The sequence below is a fragment of the Pseudorca crassidens genome, chromosome 19 (genome assembly GCF_039906515.1).
Source record: "Pseudorca crassidens isolate mPseCra1 chromosome 19, mPseCra1.hap1, whole genome shotgun sequence".
Lineage (NCBI taxonomy): Eukaryota > Metazoa > Chordata > Mammalia > Artiodactyla > Delphinidae > Pseudorca > Pseudorca crassidens.
Genome location: NC_090314.1, coordinates 47,229,992 through 47,257,041, shown reverse-complemented (window position 1 = coordinate 47,257,041; position 27,050 = coordinate 47,229,992). Strand labels below are relative to the sequence as shown.

Here is a 27,050-nt window from a genome sequence, read left to right as displayed (position 1 = left end):
GGCACGGAGCGGACGCGGATCTTTTGCAAACGTCTTTATTAATCTTGTATAAAAATAAGGTCCACGGGGAGTCCCCGGAGTTGGGGCGGGGTGGGGGGGGTGGAGGGGGCGCGAGGTTGCACTTAATAAGTTACAGGCCAGGCTCCGGCTGAGGCTAAGTACGGCTATTGGGGGAAAAGGGGTGCTGCAAGCAGCATTTGGGGGGAAGGGCCAGAGATGCTGCCCCCAGTGGCCAGATGAGGGTGCACCCGCCTATCTGAGGTGGGCGCATGGTGTGGACCTCGGCGGAGGAGACTGCCCCGCCCAGCAGAGCTGAGGACCACCTTCCTTGAGTCCTGGCTTGCCACCCTCCCTGCACCCCCTCCCAGCCTCCCGGTCCATCTGCAGAAATAGTGGCTACAGGGAGAGGTCGGAGGTGACCTGAACGGGGGGTCCGGGGGGGCGCCGACGAGCGCTGCGACGGCCTGTGTCTGTGCGGATGTAGGGCTGGTTCCGCAGATCTGGTGGCGGAGAGGAGAGACATTTACCTTTTCAGGAGTCTGCCCAGGGTTGGGACACCACTCCAGGGCACAGGCCTCACCCCTCTAGGGACACAGGTTGTGTGCACGTGGGAGGGAGCCTGTTTGTTTATCAGACCTCCCTCCAACACAGCCCAGCCATGCATGGTCCAGGGGAGGGCAGCATGACTCAGTCCCCCCAAGGACCCCCAGGGCTGTGGGCAGCCACTGGGATCAGAGGCCAGGCCGCTGGGTACCTGGGGGCTAGAGGGGGATCTCCTCTCCCAGGCTGGCCTCACAGAGGAGCCTGGACGTCCTCTTGCCGGTGCGAGCAGTGAAGGGCACCGTCTTGAGCACTGAGGGTTGGAAGGGAGGAGGGGAGAGAAAGGGAAAAGGAAAAAAAGAAAAGTAGCAAAGAGGCAGTGAGGCAGCCAGACCCCCAGGGTTGGGCGGCAGATGGAGGACAGCATAGGACAGACCAAGGACGGGACAGGCCCCACCAAGTCCTCACCTGTGATGATATCTTCAATGGCCCCATCACGGTCACTCTCGTAGATGAGTGGCTCCTTCTGCTGCTTCCGTTTCAGCTCAGAGATGAGGTCCATCTGTTGCCGCCGGATCTTGGGTGGGGACTGGGGAGGAGGGCGAGGGTATATAGCTCCAACTCCAGGATCCCCTTCCCCCACTGTGCCACTACACCCTAGACCATCTGCCTGGTCCCCCATGGTAAGAGGAGCTGGCTTGAGGAAAAGGAACCCATTTCCACCCCAGGCTACTGGGGCATCCTAGCCTTGGGCAGAGTCAGTCCATAAAAATAAGGGTGTGCAGGAGGGCCAGATCTTTGGGGTGAGGATACCAAGCATCATTGGATCCCAGTACCAAGCGCAGGGGCAGCTGCCTACCTTGGGTGCGGGGGGCTCTCCTTTTTCCGGGGTGTCGGTGCCCGCCTCCTGGGCGGCTGCTGCTTTCTTCCACTGTTCCACCTCCTGCTCGGCTCTCTGAGGGGCCAAGGCAGGTCTGCGTAAGGGGAGTCCTCCCTTCCCTATCCCGCCCCCCAGCAGAAATAACCCCTACCACTCCCACTGCCCAGGTGGAGAGGCTGCAATGCCCTGCCGGGGTCCCAGCCTGCCCACCAAACACACATACCTTATAGGCTTTGATGAAGCGACTGAAGAGGGAAAAGAACGTGGAGGGGGACGTGGTCTTGGGGTTCTCTCCGAAGTACTCCACCACAGACTCGTAGGCTTCCTGCGGGCACAGCCTGTCAGCCCCACCAGCACAGACCCCTCGGAGCCTGACCACTGCTCTGTACCCCCTTAAGACACTGGCCACTTCGTCTCTCCTCCTCCAGGCAGACAGATGCTCCCTCCTGCCCCATCCCCCCAAGGCGTCCCTGCTGTGGTCACAGCGCTCCAAGCCTTGGCTACACAACCCCACCTAGGTAGTCCTTCACCCCCCACCCCAGCTTCCCCACCTCCCGGGCCGGGTCAGCCCCAGCCCACCTGAGCCGTCTTGCTGTCTGCCAGCAGCTTATCCATGATGGGCGAGTTGGCCCTCAGGAACTCCTTGAGCACTGCGCAGTCATCCTGCCGCACAAACTCCCGCTGGGTCAACTCCAGGCCTCGCTGCAGGGAGCGCACGTCGGCCAGCACGCTGTCCAGGGACACTGAGTGGGAGGTGGGGCAGTAGAGAAGCAGGGACTCAGAGAGGCAGCATTCCCGTCCAGTTACCTCCTGTGGTCCCGTTGCTTTCTCCCAACCTGTATCCGTCCCCAGGGCTGAGCCCCTCCCCCCACCCATACCTGAGCCTGCCTTGTCCAGAAAGTGCAGGTCGCTGTGGAAACCTGTGAGCTGTGGGTACTTCTCAGCAATGACCTTCACCAGGTAGTGCAGCAGCGTCTGCTTGCGGTCAGTCGACTTCATCTCCAGCAGCTGCAGCGAGGACCTTCTGTAAGCCCCAGGCCACCAGCCATCCCCCAGCCCCCGGGCCAGGGGAACCCCTCCTTGCCCCGCCCCCTCACCGCATCCAGACTCTGGAGCCGGAAGCCATAGGCTGCCCCACGCCTGCTGCTGTTCATGTAGTTGCCGAAAGCCAGGACGATCTGCAAGAGGCGGGGTGGGGGTGGCAGGGAGAGCTCAGCCAGGTGCTGGGGCTGAGGAAACCCCCTGAAGTGTAAATTGCACAAGGAGAAAAGGTGGTAAAGAGCAAGCCCTGCACTCAGCATGGATGCCTCAGGTCCATGATGCACGCATATGCGTGTCTGACACGTGTGCACAGCCAACACCATGGCACACCCAATTTTGTCACCTGTCACCTTACCCCAAACTGTGCTGCCAACACCTCCTCCAAGGCTGTGGGGTCACCATCCCCCTCACAGCCATATCTGTTGGTTCCCCGACAACACGATGCTCTGCTAATGAACCCTCAGGCAGGGTGTGAGGTGTGCTGTTGTAACATGGCCCCCATCCCCACCTTAGCTTTGCCCTTCTGAGCCTGGATGTTAGAAGTGGGAACCTTATAGTTGTTGCATCCCAGGGACTTAGGGCAGGGCCTGGGTCTCCCTCTCACACAACCCAGAACAGGCAAGGCATCATGGGTTGGCCCCGCCTCCTAGACCCTTGCCCTAGGCTCTCACCTCCAGGATCTGGCGGAGTTTGTCCGAGGACTTGATGGACATTGAGGCTGCAATGATGGCATTCAGTTGCTGGAGGTGGGATGGGGGAGGCATGGTAAGTTGGGGCGAGAGTGGGGGGAAGCCTATAGGAGGCTCAAGTACTCCCAGATGCCCTCTTGGAGACCAGGCTGCAAGCTGCCTCCTCCCCAATCCCAGCCCAGGCCGCATCGCCCTGCCAGCCCGCGCACACCGGCATGAGCAGCTGGGCAGTGTCTGGGAAGTTGCCCAGGAAGGTGAGCGTGTTCATGCGCTCGGGCAGGCGGGGGATGCGGCTGAAGCGCAGCATGAAACGGTCCTCCTCTGACAGCTCCTCTATGGGTCGCTGCTCCCGCTCGAAACGGGCAATGAGGCTATGTTCATACTCTGTGGGCAGGAAGCGGGTCAGCAACTCCAGGAAGTCCAGGCCAAGGGTCTGTAGGTCGTACCTGTGAGGGGAGGGGCCGGTATCACTCCACACTCACCAGTTCTTGAGAGCAGGACCACTCCTACCCCCTTACTTGATTGAATAAATGAACTTAACTATTTGCTATTGCCAACAGCTTCAGGGAATAAGAGGTAACAGTCAAGGGATGCTGGGACCTAGGAAGCCCGGAGTCCCAATCATACATCAGTGGCGGCGTCCAGGCTGTAAATGCTTGGGCCTCAGTGTAAGGAGGCAAGAAGGCAAAAGGAACATCTCCATCCGGGCACGGGCTCACAGTATGACCTCAGTTTTCTTAACTGAAAATGGGAACACAGTTCCCTGCCCTACTCTCCGACCAGCCCTGGTATGAAACTCGATGGACTCTGTTCCATAGTTGGGGCTCTTTTACTATCTGCCTAACAACCCCGGCCTAGCAGAGGGGCTGCGCTACCTCTAAGCCTGGGGCAGAGGTACTCACGTCTCGATGGCCTGGCAGATGCGGTCCGCCCCCAGGTTGCCCTTGCGCAGGGTGATGGCCAGGTTCTTGGCCCGGTTGGCCTCGATGAGCGTGGCTTTGCTGGGGGCCTTCTGGGATGCCTTACTCTTGAGGGTGCTAAGGTCTACATTGGGGCCTTGGGACTTTGTCTTGAACTGCTGCTCAAAGTCACTCATGTCCAGCTCCTGAGGGTGCAGAAAGAGGAGGTGGGGCTGGGCGGGGCCGGGGGCTGGTGCATTCCTGGCTGAGCGCCGTGCTTGGAGCTAGAGCCATCTATCCAGCCCTGACCAGGCCACCAGCAGAGAAACAAACCAGTACGCAGCCTGACCATGCACCTTGATGGGGGATACAGGCGAAGCACATGGAGCACCAAGGAGGGGCAGGAACAGCACCCCATCCAGGGGACCCAGACTCCAAGCCGCTTCAGCTGAAGCAAGAGCCAAATTGGCCAGGGTTAAAAAGAGGAAAGGGAAGGGCATTCCAGGCAGAGGAACAGCATGAACAATGGCCTGGAGGCAACAGAACACAACCTTTCGGAAAACTGAAAGTGTAATTAGAAGGGCTGAGGCCCTGGTTGTCTGTGGGAAGGTGGTGGGAGAGGGGCCTGAAAGCAGGAGAGAGGCCAGACTTAGGGGAGGGATGAGCCCCTCTGCAGGCATGGAGGGAAAGCCTCCAAGGGAGTCAGGACACACTGCCTACGAGATGCACTAGTCCAGTTTAGTTTGACCCCCATTCTTGGGCCTCCATAAAATGGGGTAGAGGAGGTGACCACCCCCAGTGCCCAGCATGATCCAGGCAGGACCCCCCCCTTCTCTGGTGCCCACACTGGCAGCAAGGCAGGACCACTCACCTGCAGCACCTTCTCGTCATTGAGCTCAGTGAAGACAGTGCCTGTGATCTGATTGGGTTTCAGGGCCACCCAGTTTAAGAGGGGCATTCTGAACTTGGTCTGGATGGGTTTCTTGGCCATCATTCCTGGGACAGAGAGGGAGTGGTCACTGGGGCAGTAGTGGGTGCCATGGCTGGAAGGAACCGGGGCCCAGGCCCAGTGAGGACACACAGAGCAGACTGGAGGCAGTAGGAGGCCCACAGACAGAGGGTCCTGGAGGATACTGAAGCCAGAGTACCCCCCACCGCACCCCCGCCTCGTCCCCATGCCCTGGGCAGTCTACTCACCCGGGCCCATCTCTGAGCCAGGCCCTCCAAGAGCAGCAGAGGGACCTCCCGCAGGCGGTGGGGGCGGTGGAGGCACCGAACCGTCAGCGCCCGGAGGCAGCGGTGGCGGCGGGGGTGGGGGCGGCTGGTCTCCCGGCAGCGGCGGCGGGGGCGGGGGCTCCGGACTGCCTGGGAGGGGCGGGGCCGGTGGGGGCGCCAGGGGCGTGGCATCCTGCTGGGAGGGGAGACCAGGTAGTGGGGGCGGCAGCGGCGGCGGTGGGGTTGCTGCTCCGGGAACCGGCTCTGCTGCAGGTGGGAGTTCTGAGCCCAGCGAGAACGGAGGAGGGGGCGGGGAGAAGGGCGTGTCAATTTCTTAGGTTGAGGGGTCATGTCTCCGCCTCCCCGCCCTACACATGCGCACTGGGCTCATTGCGACCCACCCGCACCTGCCTGAGCCACGCCCACAGTCCAAACCTACCCCTCCCACCTCTCCCCGCCTGAGATGTCCCCAGGCTCCTCATGCACGTCCCGGTTCTGCCATTCCTACCCCACCCGGCTTGAAGCCCCTGCACACCTGGGCTGGGGGAGCCGATGGGCACCCTCGGAGTCGGGGCATCGCTGCCGCTCGGAGTTGCCACAGCGACCGGGAGGATCTCGATGGAGACGGCATCCCCGGGCCCCCTCAGGATACGGATCAACCCCTTTTCCTCCAGCTCCTCCACCTTCAGCTCTAGCGCTGAGGGCCGCGCCGGGGCAGGGGCAGGCACTTTCTCAGGCTCAGAGGGACCTCTGGAGGTGCCCATGGGGGTCGATTCACTGAAGCGCTCCTGCGAGCCGCCGGTGGGGGGTTAGTAACCACCGGCAAGCCTGGCACAGAGCCCCCATTTTCTTGCCGGGGTGGAGGGAGGTGTCAAGCCTAGAAGCCCCAAATGGTCTGTTCTTGGAAGTCCGTCCCACCCCTGGCCCGGCCCACCCACCCCCCAACCCCCCGTCCCCCCAAGCTCACCCGCAGGGTCTCCAACTCCTTTCGGGTCTGGCTTAGCTGCTTTTCCAGTTCTGCTATCTTGGCCATGGATTCGTTCTCCGCGTCCCGAAGCCGCTCTGTCAGCTGTGGCACCAGCACATGGTGAGCTCCCACCCGCAGCCGGGCATTGGCATGGGCACCGAGGGGGCGGCACCAGGCATGCCTGCCTGGAGGGCTAGGGGAGGCTTCCGGATGTGCTTAGCCCTGGGGTGCCGCGGGGCAGCCGAGCCTGGCACTTGAACCCAAGTAGGTGAGGTACTGAGAGCACTGAAGTGCTCTCAGGAGGGGAAACCAAGGCACCACCGATGAGGGAGGGAGCTGGCAGGGGCCCCAGGCACCCAATTCCACCCAAACCAGGGCCTGGGGTCCGAGCACCTGGAGAAGAGGAGACCTGCCTTCCTCAGAGGTCCAGCCCAGTGGAGGAGCTCAATGAATATTCATTCATGGAGAAAGGCACCCAAAGGATTCAGGTGAAACTCAGGGGCCCCCAGCTCACGCCTAGAACCAGTGGCCGATATCCGTGTGGGGCTCTGTGGGCCTACTCTGTGCTGGGCCAAGTTCAGGAGCAGCTCTCACCAGGGCCACCTGCTCCTGCAGCTCCTCCACGTGCTCCAGCACAGCATTCTTGGTCTCAGTGTCCTCCAGCAGCGCACCCACATCAAAAACATTGTCCAAGTAGGCCTGAATCTGCACCTGCAGCTTGTCACTCTCCGTGAGCCGAAGCCTCTGTCCCCAGATGGAAGGCTCAGGTTGAGGCCTGGTGTGAGGGATCTTTCCAGTACCCCCATCACCACCAGAGCCCAGACAAAGGGGCCTGAGCCCTAGCCCACTTCTGTTTCTTTATTTTTTATTGAGATATAATTCATATACCATAAAATTCACTATTTTAAAGCATACAATTCAGTAGTTTTTAGTATATTCACAAGGTTGTGCAAACCATCACCACTATCTAATTTCAGAACATTTTCATCACCCCAAAAAGACACCCTGTACCTGTTAGCAGTCACTCCCCATCCTCTCCTCTCCCAGCCCCTGGCAACCACCAATCTTTCTGTCTCTACGGACTTACCTATTCCGGACATTTCGTATAAAGGAAGCGTACAATATATGGCCTCTGTGTCTGGCTTCTTTCACTGAGCATAATAGCGTAATGTTTTCAAGGCCCATCCACGTTCTACCATGTATCACTACTTTGCTCCTTTTCGTGGCTGAATAATATTCCATTGAATGGACATATCACCCTAGCCTGCTTTTCACCTTTTGTGGATCCTGGCTTTCAAAAATCCAATCCCGAAGGCCCTGCTCCTCTGGGACGCCTCACAAAGAAATCAGAAGAACGCTACAACCTCTCTGCTCAGGCTGAGCCACGAAGTACCAAGCCCCTCTGCCCATCTTCCCCAGAGCGAGGAACTCCCCCACGACCCAGCCCCATACAGCATGAGCCAGCTCCTGCTCTGGCCCAGTATCTCTGTGCTCCCCAGTGTAGGCCTATCTGAGTCTGGTGCTCCCAGAGCCAGACCGAGGGCCACCTAGAGCCCGTTCTAGCACCTGCGACAACAGCTCCATGGTCTGAGTGCCTATTTTGCGGCAGGCACTATACAGTTACAGTCTTTATTATTTCTATGATTCTCCTATCTTACAGATGGGAAAAGTGAGGCTTAGCGAGAAGAGACCTATCTAAGGTCACATGAGCTAGGAAGTGGCAGAGTCAGGATTTGAACCTTGAACCCAGGTCTGCCTGACCCCGGCATCTGTGCTAACCACTGAGCCATACTCTGCAGCAAGCAAGTGGTTAAGTCCTGGGGGGAGTGCAGGGCTCACCTCCAAGTACAGGTCCAGGCCCAGGTGGGTGAACTCATATTGCAGGAAGACGCGGAAGTTCATGTTCTCCACCGAATGTACCACAATGTTGATGAATTGCATGCAGGCCACCTGGGAGGCGGGGCAGTGAGCAGGTCTATGATCCTCTTGGTGGGGGGTTCTCAGTGACTTCCACCCCCCCCAGTTTAACCCCAAGTCCCCCACCCTTGCCACATTTCTCACCCCACTAATCCAGCTTTGTCCCACCCATATCTCTCCCACGTACCCTCCTCCCAGCCTCCCCCTCACTGACATCCGCCCCTCCCCCACCAACCACTCAGTCCTCATATCTGCAGGAGCTGAGCCCAGATCCCAGATACCCAGGCTCCTAACTGCTCCTGGCACCCTAGGGTGACCTGGCCCAGGCTGGGCTCCTGAGCTCACCATGAAGTCAATGTTGCTGTCCTCGTTCCGGAAATATTCCATCAGCTTTTCAAAGCGGTGCTGCTCCCCACATACCTGAGTAGGAGGAATGGCTGTCACTGAGGTCCCAGTGACACACCTCCTAAGCTATCTTCCAGCTGCCCCCTTTATGCCTCTGTGAGCGCCTCTCAAGTTAAATCTAAGTCGGGCCATGTCACTCTTCTGCTCAAAACCTCAATTCCCTCTTGATCTCTCACAGCCCTCCCCAACACTGACCCATTCTGGCCACACTGGCGTCCTGGCACATTCCTACCTCAGGGCCTTTGCACCTGCTGTTCCACCTGCCTGATGTGCCCTTACTCAAGACAGCCACCACATCAATCCCTCACTTCCCTCACAACTTTGCTCAAATCTTACCTTCTCAATGAGGCTTCCTAACCACCCGGCAACCAGTTCCCCCTCCCCTGACAGCTTCCCTGACTTTTTTCCCCAGAGCATTTACGATTTCTTCATAGACTGTGTAATTTGCTTATTTATTATATCGCTGATTATCTGTCTTCTACTGCCTTCTTTGTTTCTTTTGTTCACTAATGTATCCCAAGTGCCCACTCTGTGCCTGACACATTGTAGCCCCTTGATGAATATTCATTAAAGGGATGCATTGATCCTGTGCTGCCTTATGCATCATATTCTCATGCAGCTACTTCTTGCGAGCCTGTTAACCAGAGTCAGCAACTCCGAGATGTGTGGATCAAGGCCAGTTTGGGCAGAGGTTCAGCAGATCCCCATAGCTGTCCCTGTCGCCCCAGGCAGTGCCCCTGCGTGACCCTGTACCTTCCCTTCAGATGAGGAAACTCCCCAAATACCCACCCAGCGTCCCTAGCTGTCCCCAGCAGAAGCCACAATTGGCAGCAACAGGGCTCCAAGCACCATTAGAGGGCAGGTACATGTTTGGGTGGGGGCTCCATTACCTCCTTGAAGTTGTCAAAGGCGGAAAGGATGATATCGTGTCCTCCCCGAACCAGGCACACTGCCGCCAGCAGCTCCAGCACCAGAGCCTTGGTTCTGGGGAGAGAAGGGGCAGGCTGTCCCTTGCGAACAGGCAGGCCCCACAGCAAAGGTGGATGTGGGCTTGGCTAGGGGGGAGGACAGGGGAGCTGATGGGGTGGGAATGAGCCTGGGTAGTGGTCCTGAGAACTGAGGGGACAGAGTAGGCAAGGGGTGAAGTAGGAGGAGAAACTAGACATGGAGAAAGGTTAGGGGCCTGGAAATCACCTAGGGTTCTTGTTGTTGAGGCTCAGAGCAATCTCATTGACACAGGCTGGGTGGTTCATGACGAGGCTGAAGCCAGACTGGGGAGAAAGGAGAGGTCAGCTCCTCCAGGCAGACCCCCAGGGTTCTTTTTTTTTTTTTTTTGGCTACGTGAACCCAGGCCCCCGGCAGTGAGAGCGTGGATTCCTAACCACTGGACCACCAGCGAATTCCCAGGAAGTTCTTTATATCCAACCACGACCTCCTGGGTGGCAGCCAAAGCCTGGTCCCTCTTTTTAAATACCTTTGTCTGGGACTTCCCTGGTGGCGCAGTGGTTAAGAATCCGCCTGCCAAGGCAGGGGACACGGGTGTGATCCTCAGTCCGGGAAGATCCCACATGCCGCAGAGCAACTAAGCCCGTGCGCCACAACTACTGAGCCTGAGCTCTAGAGCCCACGAGCCACAACTACTGAAGCCCGCGCACCTAGAACCCGTGCTCCGCAGCAAGAGAAACTACGGCAGTGAGAAGCCCACGCACTGCGACGAACAGTAGCCCCGCTCGCCACAACTAGAGAAAGCCTGCACGCAGCAACAAAGACCCAACGCAGCCAATAATTAATTAATTAATTAATTTAAAAATAATAATAAATAAATAAATGCTGTTGCTCAAAAGCCAGTGTCAAGACTCAGTACCTTGGACAAAGTGAGTCCTTTAAGGCCAGCTGAGTGAGGGAGGAACGGCTTCACCAATCACCCCTCCAAATGAAATAACCCAGAGGCTGCTCTCCCTGGTGTGCAGCCTTTCTTAGTGGGGTGCCTAAGCCCCCACGTGAGGCATAGCCATGCCCCCAGCCATGTCCAGGGTATTCTAAGGGACCTGACCAGGAAGGTGCAGAAATCTGGGCTTCCCCTCAAGACTCATCAGCCTCAAGACCCTGCACTAACAGCCCAGATCCCCAGGGTTCTCCAGTGGGGACAGGGTGGGGGACAGTTGGTCCCAGAACCTCGGCAGCTTAGGCAGCCCCCAGGGAGGACAGTCAGTGTCAATGCCCCGGGCCCACTGACCAACCTGGTAGTTCATGATGGCACGCAGACACATGATGCAGATGTGGACGTCATCCTTCTGGCTGATGATGCGGGAATTCCTCAGGGCCTTCCTGCTATGGACCGGAGTCAGCCTGGGCAGGTGGGGAGGAGGCAGCAGGGGTCAGAGTCCCAAACCCAGCTTCCTATTCCCCCCTATCACTCAGATGGCCACTGGAGTAAGAGGGGGCACATCTGGAAACGTCTGCTTCCCGTCCACCCAACCAGAGAGGCCAGCTGAGGGCCAGAAGTCTTCCTCAGTTCTTAGGCCTGGGGCCTGGCATTTCCGGGGGGGAGGTGAAGAGGCGGGGGTCAGGGAAGCAAAGACCCCCTAACAGCGACTTGGTATTAAAAAGGGTTGCTGGGGCTTCCCTGGTGGCGCAGTGGTTGAGAGTCCGCCTGCCGATGCAGGGGACACGGGTTCGTGCCCCGGTCCGGGAGGATCCCACATGCCGCGGAGCGGCTGGGCCCGTGGGCCATGGCCGCTGAGCCTGCGCGTCCGGAGCCTGTGCTCCGCAACGGGAGAGGCCACAACAGTGAGAGGCCCGAATACGGCAAAAAAAAAAAAAAAAAGTTGCTGTGTTGTGGGGATGGACAGCTTATAGAGGGAAAAGACCGCCAAAGCTTGTGAACGGCCATGAAAATACTCTCCACAAGGTGGCGCTCACAGCCACGTGAGTTTACCTTGCACCTTGACAATTCAGACAGCCATGGTCAAATCCCAGCTCACTGATTACTAGGCATGCATGTTACTTAATCTCCCCGGGCCTCAGTTTCCTCTTTTGTAAAATAGGAATGGTAATAACAGTACCTTCCTGATAGGGTTGTTGGGACTATGAAATGAGCTTAGAACAGCGCCTGGCACATAGTAAGTGCTCTATGAATGGTTTTGCTGATTTTTCGCTAAAAGAAACATGATTTTTTCCATTGTCGCAGAACCACCAGTCAATACTGGAAGGCCCCACTCCTCGCTCTTCCTGCCACATCTCCCTTTTCCCGTCATTGCTCAAACGTGCCTCTGACTCTTTGCTTGTGCTGTTCCTTCTGCCTGGAATGCCCTTCCCTGTTCCCACCACTGCTTCTAAAGCCTGTATCCATCTGCAAGACACAGTTCCAATGTCATCTCTTCTGGGAAGCCTTCCTGGTGCCCCAGGCAGTGGCCACCTCCCTACTCAGAGTTCCCAGTCATACTTCCATGACAACCTGTCACACACCGTCTCCTACTAGATGGAAGGCTCCCAAGGGCAGGGTAATCTGTCACCTGAGAATCTACCACCATGCCTGGTACATAGTAAATGCTTAAAAAAATGTTTGTTGAATGAATGAATGAATGAACAAAGAAATATATTGTGAGAGTTTAGAACTTAAGATGAAGTTGGTTTCCTAGACCCAGAGTGGGAAAGAAGGTACCTGGGGTCCACATGAGGCTCCAGGGCCATCTCCTTCCCTCTCCCCACCTCCCAGCAGGATGTCATTAGTTAGGGTGGGCTGACGTATCCGAAGCAGCTGAATCCAGGGGTGTCACCTGAGTTGAACACCTCACCCAACCCCACCACCACCCTGGAAGCTGACCAGGCATGCACCTGCCCCTAGGTGGCTACGTACCGGGGAGAAGGGGGGCATCTGGAGTCCGCACGGGAGAAAACAGGGGGTTAGATGATACAAAAGGGGTCCCACCGACCCTGAAACCACCCCTCTTATCTCAGATCCCACTGAGGTTCCAGCCTCTAGGTGCACTCCAGAGGCCTCTTAACACACACATTTCCCGAGCCCTGGGTGAGGCCCTTACTCTGATCCCCGATGCCAGGCTACCCCTCTCACCACCCCCAGGGCCCTGGTGGAGCAGGCTGGGTACAGCCGTCCAGGGGTGAATTCTCCATTCACCCCGCCACCTGCCACCACGCCAGGGGGCCCACATACTTGATGGTCAGGTGGCGGCTCTTGGGCTGTGGCAGCAAGGATGAGGGCGGGCCCTTGCTGAGATCTTCCACCGACTGCTCCAGCGGCTTGCTCTTCTCAGAGCCCGGGGCCCCATTGTCTGTGCTCTCCATGTAGTACCTGTGGGGGTTAGACTGGGGATGGAGGCCAACACTGCAGGGCACCTCAGAGGGGGTGGGGGGAACCCAGGGAGAGACAGAGCTGCAGGAGAGACTGGGGGCGGGCGGAGGAGGCTGTGTTCTTGGCGCTGTGCTGGGCCTAGCAGGTCCCAGCTGGCCACCGCAGGCCACCTCCCTCCCCGTCCACGGCAGGCCGTCAGGAAGGGGCCTTGCTCAAGCCAACTGCAGGGCTCCAGGGTGGACCCAGGCTAAGTTGCCTGGAAGCGGCCCGAGGAGTGGGCGAGGCGCAGGAAGGCACGGACTCTGGGGGTGGGCACCAGGGCAGGGCCAGGCTTACGTGACAGAGCACTGCACGAAGGCCAGGTACTCGAGCAGCACATCCAGGCCACGGTTCTCCTCGTTGAGGAACTCCTGCACCCACCTGCAGGGCACAGGGCTCCCTGAGTGCCGCCCAGGAAGGAGGTCCTGCCCAGTGTTGGCACAGAACGGGCACAGCAAGGGCCCCTGGGCTGCCCTTTCCCAGGAAGACAACAGCCTTGCAAGACCCAGTGACGCCAGGCGATGATGGCAGAGGCCTCGGGCAGGACCCACAGCCCAGCCATGCCTCAAGGGGCAGGCAGAGGGTGGGCAAGAGAGGACACCCAGCCTGGAGGGGGCCCATAGGCACAGCCTCTGGGGTGGATGGGGGGATAAAAAGGGGAACCCAGGGGCTGCCTGCTGCCAGAGCTCTCCCCCTCCCCCGATCTCCCCAGGGAAATCTGAGCCCTTGCTCACCCAATGTGGTTGGTCCTCAGGGAGGTCTCCAACTCCCGTAGCACCTGGGTGGACTCCTGGACTCTCCTCTTAAACTGGGAGCCAAGAACAGGGTAGTCTGGTGGGTGGAGCGCAGGCCTCAGCCCACAGCGCCTGCCCACCCCGACAGCTGGCCTTTCGCACTCGGCAGTCTAGACCACCTCCACACACCTGCCCAGCAGAATAAGCATACTCAGGCCACACATACGCCCCCCCATACAGACACACAGGGTGCGCAGCACGGCCACGCACAGACACGAAAGAGGCACACACGTCTCTAGACACAGACACACAACGCACGCGCGCACACACACACACCCATATATGAGGACAAAGGGTACACACACATTCAAACATGAACACCCTGGGTACACACACACGTGCATATCCATACACAAGTACAGTGGGTACACAGACATAAGACACTCACATATCCACACACAGACACATGGGGTACACACACACACACACACACACACCCCTATACAAAGACTCAAGGATACACATACATCCATATGTGGACACAAAAGGATGTACGTAATACACACACGCACATCCATGCCTATGCACACACACTACACAAGTACACACAAGTGTACACATCTGAGTACAACTAGGAGCTGCAGAGGAACCCGTGAAAGTGCACGCCCAGGGCACTCTCAGTCCCCTGTGAAAACGCACACACACGCGTCCACGCACCCACAGAAGCCTGCAGAAAAGTCTATACACACAGTTACTCCAGCTGCCCAGAGCTTGGAAAGTGCAGGGGGAAAGGGACAGAGAAAAAGCGGGCGACATATACCCCTAAGTTGGACATCCAATCTGCTGCTACCTTGCGGCTGACCCCACCGATTTCCAGGTAGCTCTTCAGCTTCTGGATATAGGCTTCAGGGGGGTTCTTGACCTGAAACCGCTCCTGCGGAGATGGAATAGGATGTATAAGGGGCAAATGGCCAACCCTTGTCCCAGAGTCCCTTTGTCAGCTCCGACCCAAGGTCCCAGGCTGCCTTAAGACCCCCCTGAATACCAAAGGCATAAACCCAAACATTCGGCCTGCCACTTGAAAAGACCCCAGTCCCCGGCCAGGCCGTCCCTTGGTTTATGGCCACAGGCCTAGAGCAGCCTGGATGGAGTGTGGAGGGGTCAGTCCAACTATACACCCCACCCTGGAGGGGGAGACTCAGGCAGGCCAGTGAGTGGCACCCTCCCAGCCCTGTGCCCTCCCTGGGCCACATCCCAGCCCAGAAGTGGGGGTACCAGGAGGAAGAACACTCTGGAAGGGCCTTATGAAGCACCCAGCTCCTAGCAGGATGGGGGCCCCTCCCGCAGGGCTCCGCCCCAGTCGTCGTGTTCACCTGTGTGTGTGAGTGCACACGCGCGAGCACGTGACCTGTGCTCAACAAAACAATCCTTAACTCCCCCACCCCATCCAGGGCTCCAGGAGCCACTCACACAAGAGGCAGGGGCCCCACTAGAGGGCCTCCACCCAAAGGAGCTCCCACCCTTCCCAGTCCAGACCCCTCAGATATGCCCAGCCACCCCCCTCAACCTCCCACTTCTCCCAGGCCTCTGTGAGCTCAACCTGAGATGCCAGGCCAAAGGGGCAGGGACCCCTACCCCAGCCCCAAAGCCTCCGGAGGCAGCTCCCCACCCTCTCCCCATAGCCCTGCCCTCACCCCCCAGACTCCCGCCCTGCCAGCTCATCCCATCCTGGTCCACTAGCAGAAGCCGAAGGCCCAGCCCTGGCTCCCAGGAGAGGCTCCCTGCTCCCCAAATCCCCACCCCCAGCCTCCAGGGCCACAGGCCCACCTCCCTCCCTCTCTGAATCACTGTGGCAGCCAGGCCCCTCCCTGCCACAGCAGGCGTCCTCCCTGCTACCTCAGACAGCAGCCCCACAGCTGAAGGGGCCGGGGCAGCCAAGAGAGCCACGAAGGTGGCAAGCCCAGGCAGCGACTGAGAACCAGGAGACGGGGTCTCTAGTCCCTGCTCTGCCACTGGGGAGCTGGCTGACTTGGGGAACAGCTCCTCTGGATCCAAGGTCAAAGGAGGACAGGAATTCCTGACCCTCCTCGCCACCTCCCATGGGGTGGAATGAAGACGTCCAGCCCTAGGGCTGTCCCTCTCTTCCCCAGCCCAGAGCTGGAGGGTGGACAGAGCCTGCCCCGGGAAGCTCAGCAAGGAGGATGGGGACACGGCCCCGGCTGCCCCGGCCAGTACCCTGGACCAGCCCCCGTCAGCTCTTCAGAAGGCAGACCCAGCCCTGCTCGTGACTCATAAGGTCCCTGGGGAGGCCCAGGCCCAACACAGGGGGATTCCAGAGTCCTGCACATGCCCTCAGCACCCTCCCCAGATGTTACACTGGCCTCTGGGCAGGGTCTTAGCCCTGCGGCAGCGTGGCAGTGTCCCCTCTCCTGCCAGCCCCAGCCTGGCCAGGACAGGGAGCCCCGATGACGGAATGGGCCTGTGCCCACCTGGTCACAGATGAGCTCCCACTTCTTCTCGTTGTCATACTGGCTCAGCAGCTGGACCTTGTCCGGGGGCAAGTTCATGCAGTTCTGGGGAGAAAGACGACAAGATAAAGATGCTGAGTCTGGGGCCCTAACCCGAGGGGGAGAGGACCATGGGCGTTGTCAGGGGACCCACTAGAGGCCAGCTCCCTAGTAGGCCTGTCATTCACATGAGTCCCGTCACCACCTCACCCCCGGAAATAAGTAGCATTAGACAACGAGAACATCGAGGCCCAGAGATGGAGCACCCTTCCGAAGGCCCAGCAGCTAGAAAGTGACACTGGGATTTGAATCCGAATGCCTGACTCCAGGGCCTGGGCTCCGTCACCCCTAAATCGCGCCCCCCCCCGGCACAACGGGCACGGAGGCAGGAGCGTGGGTTCGCAGCCTAACTTCCTGGGACCTCAGGCACCTCTGGGCTCGTTTCCCCACATGTGATAAGGGGGTACCATCTCTTCTCCCATCTGCATGGGAAGCTAACAGGGACCGTCTCTGGCCAGGCCCAAGTGTGGCCAGGCGTGGACTGTGCCCCGTTCCCACATGCCACCAAACAACAAGTGTACGTGGTCCCAGCCCAGGGCACCAGTGTCTCACAAACACCACAAAGCCTCTGCAAGGACAGCAGCCAGCAGCCCCCGGCCCTCTCCAGCCCCCACCCCGGCCCTCTCCAGCCCCCTCCCACTTGGTCACTTCGGGACAGACCGAGGGAGGTGACGTCAGATGGGCAGGGAGTTCCAAGCAGGTGCATGGTGGCTGCAGGGCCCAGGTGGATTCCAGGGGAAGGTCACCCAGTTACAGGAACCAGGGAGAGCAGCCAGCACGCTGGGTCTGTGGTGCTGGTGGCCCAGGCTGGGACTCCCCTCAAGAGTTAAGAAAGGTCAGCACTGCTCTGCCTGGGTCCTCCTCCCCCAGCCACAGATGACAAGGGTACAATGTGCCGGCCGAACTTCTCCCCACAGGACAGGCTTAGTGTCTCTCCTGGTGCTACGGAATCACCAGGTGCCACCAGCGCTAGGAGCTCCCTGGACCCCCAGGACTTGGCATGTCTCCCTAAGAGAACCAGCAGATGATGCCCGTTCACCCCGATTCAGTAAACACCAGGTTTATTGAGGGTCTACTATATGTCAGGCTCCAAAAGACAGTTCTGGCCCTCGAGGAGCTTAGTCTGTACTGGGGATGTGGGAGCCCCAGGGAGCCCCAACCCAGGGTAGAAGAGGCCCCTGTCACCAGCTCTGATGGCTCAGACTACACATCCTCAGTCACATGGCCCTGAGAGGAGGCCACAGCTGGAGCAGAGAAGGGGCCACACCCACCCAAGGCTTCTCAGCCAGCTTCCCCTCCCGGGTGCTAAGCCTAATTCGGGGTCTCTGGCCAGACCTCACCCCGAAAATTACTGCCTTAGGTCGGCCCCAGACAACAGGAAGCTTGGTACCCTCTGCCCCGGTTGCCCAAGCTTTCCGGCCAGGGCCCCACTTGAGAGGTGAAACTGCCCATCCACCAGGCCCTCCCGCCCCGGGCCGGCTGGGCATGGCGATACGTCATTCCTCTCCCCCGTTGCGAAAGTGAGCCCAGATTGAGGAAACCGCCTTCGGTCTCATCGGCTGCCCTCCCCCAACCTGCCAACAGCCAGGACAGCTCCTGCCCCATGGGAGGGACTGCCCAGGAAGCGGCCCTGGAGCCCAGAGAAGGATGTACCTGGCCAGGGAGGCCTCCCTGGGGCCATTCTCTGTCTCTGTCTCACTCTCTTTCTCCCTGGTCCCTCCAGATCCATCCCCACCCTACAGAGACCCAGGGTGGGGCAGGGCCGAGGTGGGGGTGGGGGCCAAGGCTGAGGGGGGTGGAGGAAGCAGAGAGAGAAGGCAGGCGATGCCACCGCGGCCAGCACGGAGGAGGAGGTGGGTGGGGGGAAGGAGGGCGCAGAGGAGTGCACGGAGGAGGAGGAGGTGGTGGCGGGGGAAGGAGGGCGCAGAGGAGTGAGGGGGAGGGCTCAGCAGCTGAGCCTTAGAGGGGATCGCCGCTTCCTGACGTGGGTCCTTCTGGGCTCTCACCCACCCTGGGGACTTGCTGGCTCCAGGAATGGCCCCAGTGGCGCTTCTAGAGACAGCAACTAATCATCATAATGACTCCAACGACTGCGGTGCCAGCTTTGCCCGAAGGCTTACCAGCCCTGCTCACACATGGCAGCCTTCCACCCTCACCACCATTACTGGCACTGCTATTAGTCCCATCCCACAGGTGCAGCACAGATTAGTCTAGTCACCTGCCCAAGGTCACGAACCCAGTAAGAGGGGAGCCAGGCTGACTTTGAGCCCTGAGCCAACCCAGAACCAGCGCCCAGGTCCACTCCCCCAGTTCAGCCCGCGGTTATTACTGGGGAGGGGGAGGTCTCTGCTGGGCCAGCGCCCCGTCCCAGCAGTGGTGGAGGGCCGGGCACCCCTTTGCCCCTTCCCCACCTGGGCCTCCTCAGGCCCCCGGGCCTACATGCCAGCCTGCCAGACGGGCTAAATTTAGGCTCGGAAATCAGAAATAGCTCTGACAGCGCTGAGCACTAATTAGCAGCTGTTCCTCGGCTGTGCCCACAGAGGAGACGGGTACCCGAGGAAGCAGGAGAGGGACCAGCAATGCCACTCACTCAGAGTGGGGTGAGGCCATCCTGGAAACAGTGACAGACCCCCAGACTCGGGGCCCTTAGCAAGGAGGCAGGGGACTGGGAGACTGGGGACTGGGAGACAAGCAGAAGGTTGGCTGATGGCCCTCAGATGGGACAGGGAAAGACCAGGAAGTCCAGGTGTGCGTGGAGGGGGGTTGGGGGGGCGCGTGCGGGGGGGGGGGGAACACCCGCCTCCTGTGGGGGTGGGCGGCTGTGATGTGGAGGAACCCAAGCGGGATTCAGGGGACCCAGGCTCTGGGCCCACCTAGCCTGACTGCTTCTTTGTCTCCTTGAGCCTCAACTTCCTCCTCCATAAAATGGGCACACTTCCCTCCTACCTCAGACTCACAGGGCTCCCGGGAACCCTTCAGTGAGAAGCTGTGTGGGGTTTTTTTGTTCGTTTGTTTTTGTTTTTTTTAACATCTTTATTGGAGTATAATTGCTTTACAATGGTGTGTTAGCTTCTGCTATATAACAAAGTGAATCAGCTATACATATGCATATATCTCCATATCTCCTCCCTCTTGCATCTCCCTCCCACCCTCCCTATCCCATGCCTCTAGGTGGACACAAACCACCGAGCTGATCTCCCTGTGCTATGCGGCTGCTTCCCACTAGCTAGCTATTTTACATTTGGTAGTGTATATATGTCCATGCCACTCTCTCACTTCATCCCAGCTTACCTTTCCCCCTCCCTGTGTACTCAAGTTCATTCTCTATGTCTGTGTCTTTATTCCTGTCCTGCCCCTAGGTTAGAAGCTTTGTTTTGACGTAATAATACTCTTCAGGGACGTACCACTATGAAGAGGCATGTCACAGGTTGGGGGGGGTCAGGGGAGTCCACTGAAGACCCCAAGGTGAGGGCTGTGTGGCGGACAGAAGTTGGTGAAAACATTCGGAGAAGCGGACCTGTCTCCAAGGCTTGGCCAGAAATGAACTGAGCCTCCAGCTTCCACCCGCTGCTGCCCTTCACACTTTTCGAAGAGGGAGATAGGGTTCACCTCTCAGGGTGTGGCCAAGAGAAGGAGCTGTTTCCCTGCTCCTCCTATTAGAATGGGTGGGGATCATTCCCCTGCTTCCCTGCCCCCTCTCTGTGTGTCAGAAGGGCCTCCAGCCCTGCACACCCAAGGCCAGCCCCTTGCAAGCGGCCCCCCATCCCGACACTGACATGTGGGCAGGTGTCCCTGGAGACTGAAGGGGCTCCAGCTACATGTGGACACAGTCACACCCTCCAGTTTCACTTTTAGTTTGAGCTGAGACTACGTCCCAGCCCACCCGCCCACCCTCTCCCTAGGAAGCCCAGCCCTTCAAGCCCCAGGATGCCCTTGAACTTAGGCACCAGCCCATCTCAGACCAGCCCCACAGGCATTCCACAGCCTGATGGATCCAGAAGCCAGCCCTGTCCCCCGGCCCCACTTCCCCATCCATCTCCCCTGCCCACCTCTACATGGCTTCAAGCTTGGTTTTAGAGCTCTCAGGGCATCTCCAAAAACAATCAGCGTTATCCTCTTTTAAAAATTCTGGTATATGGATTTTCTAGGGCTCTTATAAGCAATCCCAGGCTTAGATGAGGGTGTGGGGTAACCCGGCCCTAGGGTGCTAAGAACCCCAAAAAGTTAACAGCTTCTCCCGTCAGGGTTGAAGGGTCCCCATGGCAGGAACAAGGGCAAGCAGGGTAGGAGTCAGGGCAGCAGGCACTGCCCTTATAATCCAGGCTGGTAGGAGAATAACGACAGTAACAATAATTAATATTCCCCCGAATATTCAATCCATGCTAGATGCCATGTTAAGGGCTTTACATCTATTAACTCATTTAAATCTCAACAACAAGCCTACACAGTAGACACTATTATAATCCCCTTGCCACAAACGGGAAACTGAGGCACAGAGCCATTAAGCTGCTTGCCCAAGGTGACCTAGCTGGCAAGCTGGTAAGAAGACTCAGTTTCCTCGGAAGAAGGAGCGCTCAGAGCAATGAGAAACATGGGTCCCGGCCTCCCAGGGGTCTTCTGCAGACAGCCTGGCCCCCGCGCCTGTCTGAGGAACCGGGAACAGCCGGCCCCATTTCCTGCCACCCAGCACCCTACATTTCCTGTTGTTGCCCACACTGAGCTCTTACTCACTGGGGAACCCCCCCTCACCAGCACACCCTCTCTCTGAGGGAAGTGGAGGCCTCCCCACCCCTCCCCATGTGCACACAGCTACCGTTAGTGCCACCGCTGCCCCTCCCTCCAGGAGAGGTGGGCCCTCCCTCTCGTGGTTTCCGGCCACCAGGCAGTTTTCATCTAGGCCCCTCTGTGGCCTACGTGCTTGATGGCAGGGAGGGCAGCCTGACCTGGGACTGCTGAAGACTAAAGACGGCACCCTTGGTTGGTCTTGGAAACGGAGGTGGGGGGAGGGAAGAGGCAGGGTCTGGGCTCCTTCACCTCGAAGGGCCCCAAGATGAAGAGGACCAGATCAGCCTCAACATCATCCTGTCCTCACAGTGGACAGTGTTAACTGAGCACTTGTTCTGTGTCAGGCATTGTGCTAAGCGCTCTATTTAATCCCCTCAACTCTAGTTAATCCCTTCAACAATCCTAGCAGGCTGGCATATACCCTTTTCTTTTTGGGGGCTGCACTGCACGGCCCACGGGATCTTAATTCCCCAACCAGGGATGGAACCTACGCCCCCCGCATTGGAAGTGTGGAGTGTTAACCACTGGACCGCCAGGGAAGTCCCTGGCATATACCATTTTTATTATCTTTTTACACGGGAGGAAAACTGAAGCTCGGAGAAGGTGGGTAACTCGTTCAAGGTCACACAGGTAGTAAGTGGCAAAGACAAAACTCAACTGCCAAACTTCATGACCCCGAAGCCCAGGAAGCTACTCAGCCTCTCCTGTGAGTAACCCCTGCCCTTCTCAGAGGCAGGGAGGGCTGAGCCACCTCCCGGGGCTCCATGTTCCCAGGAAAACCTTAGAGGTGGCCCAAGAGCAGCCCCACCTGTTCCTGCCCGTCTCCCCCAGCTCTTTGCCAACTGGTCCCAGATGTCACTGTGAGTCATGCTGCCACATCCCTGTGTTTCCAGGGGCAGCACGTGCCAGCGCTGCCTGCTGGGAATGGCACCCCACGGCCTCTGCCCAGCCCAGCCTCTGACACGGGGCCACAGCCCCACTGGGATCCTCCATGTGAGGCCCCAGAGACGGGAGGCACGGGGCCTAAGCGACCCACAGCTCCATCTGCCCCACCCCAGAGGAGGGAGCTGCCTGAGCGGGCAGCGCCTCGGTCACAGCCTACAGAATGGAGACGCCCCCCTCTGCCCTTCACCCCCAGTCCCAGCCCCAGCGGGGAAGGAGCCCCCCGAAGAGCAGGACTCCCAGCACCCACACCCTGCCGGGGACTGCCCTGACCTCCCCACGCAGCCTGGCCACATGCTAAGGGCACCCCAGGCCGCCAGGCCCCATCAGGCAAATTCCTCTCCTCTTGAATGGCGGCATCACTTGGCCTCGATCACATCACGGCGCCTTCCCTTGATCCCTTTGCCCCTGAGTTACAGGCGCCTCCCTGCCCAGACACATCGGGGGTGTCCTAGGCCAGGCCGTAAGCCTGGCAGTTCTAACAGGCCTGGAAGGAGTGCCCTGCCACCCCAAACCCTGACCCCTGCAGGGGAAGGCCTGAAGAGGCTGGAAGACGCCCAGCGCTCAGCGTGGCGTAGGAGAGGCGAGAGCACAGAGCTCGGTGCGCAGGTTTTCCCACCATCGCGGCAGGCAGCCGTCACTCCTCCACTGTTGCTAAGGCAGCAGGTGGAAACCCTGGATCAACCTGCTCTTCCTCCGCACCACCATTTAAGCAAGGGCACCCCTCTCTCTCAGAGCCTCCCCAGAAAAGTAGCTCGCACCACCCATTCTTGCGTGGGAAAAAGGCTGCCCAGGGGGAAAGGGAGAAGAGCACCCTCGTCTCCTGTCTGGCAGTGGGCCTCGGTCGGGATACCCCTAACCCATAAGAGGAGTTCCACAGCCAGAAGCCAAGGAGTGGTTTTAGATTTCAGGATCCTACCACCCACCAGGGATGAAAGGGCTGAGCTCCAGTGAAAGGAAGAGGTTCCCTGGGGCCATGTGACTAGATCCCAAGGGGAGGGCTATGCTTCCCCCTTCCAGACTGGGGGATCCCTGGGGGTGGGAGGCCCACCACTCAGCAGTCTGAGGCTCTTCTCCCTTTATTAATTTTTTTCCCTAAGGATTTTATATTTATTTATTTATTCGGCTGCGTTGGGTCTTCGTTGCTGCGCACGGGCTTTCTCTAGTTGTGGCGAGCGGGAGCTACCCTTTCTTTCATTTTCTTTCATTGCGGTGCGCGGGCTTCTCATTGCGGTGGCTTCTCTTGCTGCAGAGCACGGGCTCTAGGCGCTCGGGCTTCAGTAGCTGTGGCTCGCGGGCTCTAGAGCGCAGGCTCAGTAGTTGTGGCGCACGGACTTAGCTGCGCGGCATGTGGGATCTTCCTGGACCAGGGCTCGAACCCGTGTCCCCTGCATTGGCAGGCGGATTCTTAACCACTGCGCCACCAGGGAAGCCCTCTTCTTTAGACATTCACTGAGGACAGGGCTCAGCTCTGGCCCAGGAGGCAGTGCTCAGATGGAGGCTCTCCCTGTAATCCCCGTCACTGGGACTATAGTTTTAGCCAAATCTGCATCCACCCCCCACCTCCCCCACCCCACCCCCCGCCAGCCTCAGGCAGGGGCCAAGGGTATAGTCCCAGGGCACGGTGGTGAGGAGTGCGGAACGAGGTTCTTAGCCAAGTGACCTTGGGTTGGGTGCCTTCTGTGAGTACAGGACATGGGACAGGCTGACCCATCACCAGGAAGAAGGGGGAGGTGTAAACACACTGGGGTTCCTTGGGGAGGGGGGCGGTGAACCCCAGTGGGCGCTGCTGCCCTAGATTTCTGCCTAGCCACCACCGCTTTCTCCACCGGGACACCTTCGGACCCCTCTCTGGGCCTTCACCCTCCATGCCCCGGTTCTCAGGGACTCCCAGCGGCACTTAGCGTCAGACTCAGCCAATCGGAGCTAAGGCCAAAACACACGCAAGCGCGGCAGTCAAGTCCTACACAGGCATCAGAACCTCACCACTTGACTTTTGGATTTTCCGGTGGTCTGAATTACTCACCCAGCTCCTCCCCCTTAGGTGTGTGTAACAGAGAACGGACTGGGACCTGGACTTCACCCTGAGAGCCCATCCCCCCCGTCCATAGACACACACTTAGGGGGAAAGTCAGGCTGGCCAAGGTCCAGGGATCCACCACCAACTCAGGCTCCCCAGATGGCCCCCAGAAACCGTCTATCTCATTCTTCCCCCTCCCCCTTCTGCTCCGCTCAACTCAGCTTTGTGAAGACATGGATTTGGGGAAAGGGAAGCTGGTGGAGAGGTGGGGTATTTGGGGACTAGCCTGATGTGAGGTGTCCCTCAGTGTCCCTCCCTCTCCCCGAATCAAACAAGGTGCCTTCACGGGGACAGCTCAGACCCCGCCCCACCCTACAGCTCCTTCAAATCCCTCCCAGCCTTTCTCCTGGGAGGGGGCATCAGACAAGACATCCTGGAACTGGGAGGAGGGGCCACACAGGGGATCTGGCAAGTAGGGCCTCAAGGCAGGCCAGGGGAGGGGAAATGATGTCAAGGAGGTGGAGAAGACGAAGAATCAACAGGGCCACCAGCCTGCGTGGCTCTGCTGCCTGCCTCTACCTCGGGCCCCCACCCTCAGACCTGCAGTGCTAGCCTGCTCCGACTTGGAAGTGCCTCTGGGGAAAAGCACGGCCTTATTTGCCTGTCACCCAGGGTCTGGCAAGGGAGCTGACAGCAGACAGGCCACCAGGCAATTAGTTAGGGAAGGAGCCTGGGACAGGGTTGAGATAGGGAGAGGGAAGTGAGAATGAGTGGCCATTTCCCCTCCCTTCTTCTACCAGGTCTTAGAGAACCTGGCTTTGCTCTGGAGCCCCTACCCACCAAATCCATCCCAACTGCCTCCAGGCTCAGTGGATGGCTTCCTCCCCGGTGGCCTAGTCCCCAAGCCCCCCAATCCCCTGGAGCAGGTGACAGTGAGGGAGAGGGGCTTCCAGACTTTTGCTCCACCCCAAGCCAGAGTGACCAACCCATCCTGACCCCGCCCTTCCTAACCTTCATCCCTCCAGGGGGTGTGTGGGGACGCACAAGATAAGGACCCACAGACAAGCTCTCCCGGACATGCAGTGAGGGAGAAACACAGACACCCCCAACTGAATGATCTGACAACCCAGCTCCCAGCAGCTCAGGCACCAGCGGATCAGGACCAAACACCTCTACTCAGTTTCCAGCTCCTAGGAGGTTAAAATATAACCCCTTATGTCTTTGACCCTGAGACACAAGTAGATGCTATTGCACCCTGTGGCTGGGCCTGCATGCAGTGGGGAAGGGGGTGCTCCGGGACACCTCCCCACCCGCGTGCTGCGCTCCCAACTTCCTCACAGGACATTTTTGTTTAGACCTTTAGACCCAGAAGCGCTGTGGGAGGGGGTATCTTGGGGAGGGAGACTGGACGGTTGCAGAAGAAAGTTTTGGGGGGAGAGTGCTAAGTCACTCTTTAAGAAACCACTGTCACTCCCACCCCCTGGAGGGGCCGCCACCAAGCTGCCGGAGATCTCCAAGCGGTACCTGAGCCCCCGGGGGCGGGGACGCGTGGCGAGCCTCTGCCGCCCCCCGCCCGCGCCCCGCGCACAGCGGGCCACACTCACCAGGACCCGGTTAAACCTCTCCTCCAGCTCTCCGGCCGCGGGCATCGGCTGCTTGGGCACCGCGGGATGCTTGGGGGACAGCGCTGCGGGGCTCGCGGGCTGCTCCGCGCTGCCGGCCGCGTTGCCCATGGTGGTCCCCACCCAGTCGGCCAGACGCCTCCAGCCTCGGAAATCCAGCTTTCCCGGGGAGGGCGGATGAGGCTCCCGGCCTGGGGGGCGAGGAGGGCAGCGGCTCTCGGCGGCGGCGGGGGCTCGGCGACGCGGGCGCTCGGCTCAGCGGCGCGCAAGGGCCGGGGCGCGGCGTCCCATCGGGGCGGCCCCGTCCGAGGAGCCGGGCGGCGAGCTGCGGGGTCGGGGGAGGAAGTCAGGCTGCAGGCCGCCGGGGCCAGAGGGCTGGGCCGGGGGCAGGAAGCTGCGGCACGGGCTCCCCCCTCGGCGATCTTCTAACTTCTGCTGTCGCTCCCTGTGCGCGCAAACCGCATTTCGCCTCCGCCGCCGCTACGCACCCAGCCCCAGGGGGGCGGGCTGGAGGGAGGGGGAGGGCGCCGGGCGCCTGCCGGGGGTCGGCCGCAGCCATGGCGTGACGGAGAGGGGGCTACCGACCCTCTTCACCTGCCGCAGAGGGGGCGGCCGGCGCCGCTTCACCTGCCGCAGCGGGAGCAACCGAGGCGAGGCAGAGGCGGCGGCGCGCTCGGCCGCGCCTCGGGGTCCTAGAACCGCAGGCTCCCGCTCGCTAGGAGCCGGGCGACTGGCGGGGTCTGGGTGAAGGGGGTCACGGCCTGGGGGACTGAGGGGGCAATCATCGGAGTCGAGGACTGCCACCACTTATGAGAGGGGCTTGGAGACCCATGACGGTGCGGCGTTGGGACGCAAGGGCTGCGTCCCCCTCTCGGGTTCCCGCCGGAGAAGGTGGGAACCCCCTTCCAGGCCCCCCACCCCTTGTTTCTCCCCTCCTCTGTTTAGCCCAGGACCGAGCTGAAGACCACAGAGAACCATCTGCAAATAAGAATCCCAAAGCAGGGCGGGGGGCGCAGATCCAGGCCAGCGGAGACCCCCGCGACCTGTCCACTCTGGACCAACTCTGCGCCTGCGCCGGCATCCCCAGTGCTTTTAGAATGGGGGCGCCCAAGGAAAAAGGCAGGCTGCGAAAATCTGGGGGCCACCAAGGCGGTCTCAAGGAGAAGCGCGGGTATTGGGGAACGGGAGGATTAAAGCCAGCATCCACGCTGGGAAAGGAGCAGGAACCGCAGAGGGGGAAAAAATCTTGAAGCTGTCACCTCCAGAGACCTACGGTGGCCTCTCGCTTGCCTTGACGTATAACAATCTCTGATGTCTGGCAATTACAGAAATACTTCCAGAGGTCTTCTTTCATTCATCCTGACAATGACCAGGGAAGGTAGGTATTGATATCCTCATTTTAGAGGGGGAAATTGAGGCTCAGAGTGGTTAAGTGACTTGCCGAAGGGCACACAGCTAATAAAGGGCAGAAACAGG

General features: G+C 59.4%; 1 protein-coding gene across 4 annotated transcripts; it reads right to left on the bottom strand.

Moving 5' to 3' along the window:
- Positions 1 to 36: 36 nt before the first annotated feature.
- Positions 37 to 26,120, bottom strand: FMNL1 (formin like 1). Of its 4 annotated transcripts, XM_067715991.1 has the most exons (28): positions 25,557 to 26,120; positions 16,128 to 16,211; positions 14,459 to 14,572; positions 13,639 to 13,712; positions 13,202 to 13,285; positions 12,728 to 12,865; positions 12,413 to 12,430; positions 10,794 to 10,902; positions 9,748 to 9,824; positions 9,444 to 9,537; positions 8,494 to 8,568; positions 8,071 to 8,181; positions 6,826 to 6,975; positions 6,232 to 6,333; positions 5,800 to 6,052; positions 5,247 to 5,546; positions 4,921 to 5,045; positions 4,053 to 4,255; positions 3,362 to 3,596; positions 3,133 to 3,201; positions 2,518 to 2,598; positions 2,299 to 2,428; positions 2,000 to 2,163; positions 1,644 to 1,745; positions 1,400 to 1,495; positions 1,009 to 1,129; positions 755 to 853; positions 37 to 500 (listed from the first exon to the last, which is right to left on the bottom strand). In XM_067715991.1, exons 1-27 carry the CDS (start codon positions 25,683 to 25,685, stop codon positions 762 to 764), a joined length of 3,330 nt encoding a protein of 1,109 aa, XP_067572092.1. In that variant the 5' UTR covers positions 25,686 to 26,120; the 3' UTR covers positions 37 to 500; positions 755 to 761. The 4 variants fall into 4 exon arrangements, with proteins under 4 accessions (XP_067572092.1, XP_067572091.1, XP_067572094.1 ...); XM_067715990.1 differs by lacking the exon at positions 755 to 853; XM_067715993.1 differs by lacking the exon at positions 12,413 to 12,430.
- Between the last annotated feature and the right edge of the window lie 930 nt (positions 26,121 to 27,050).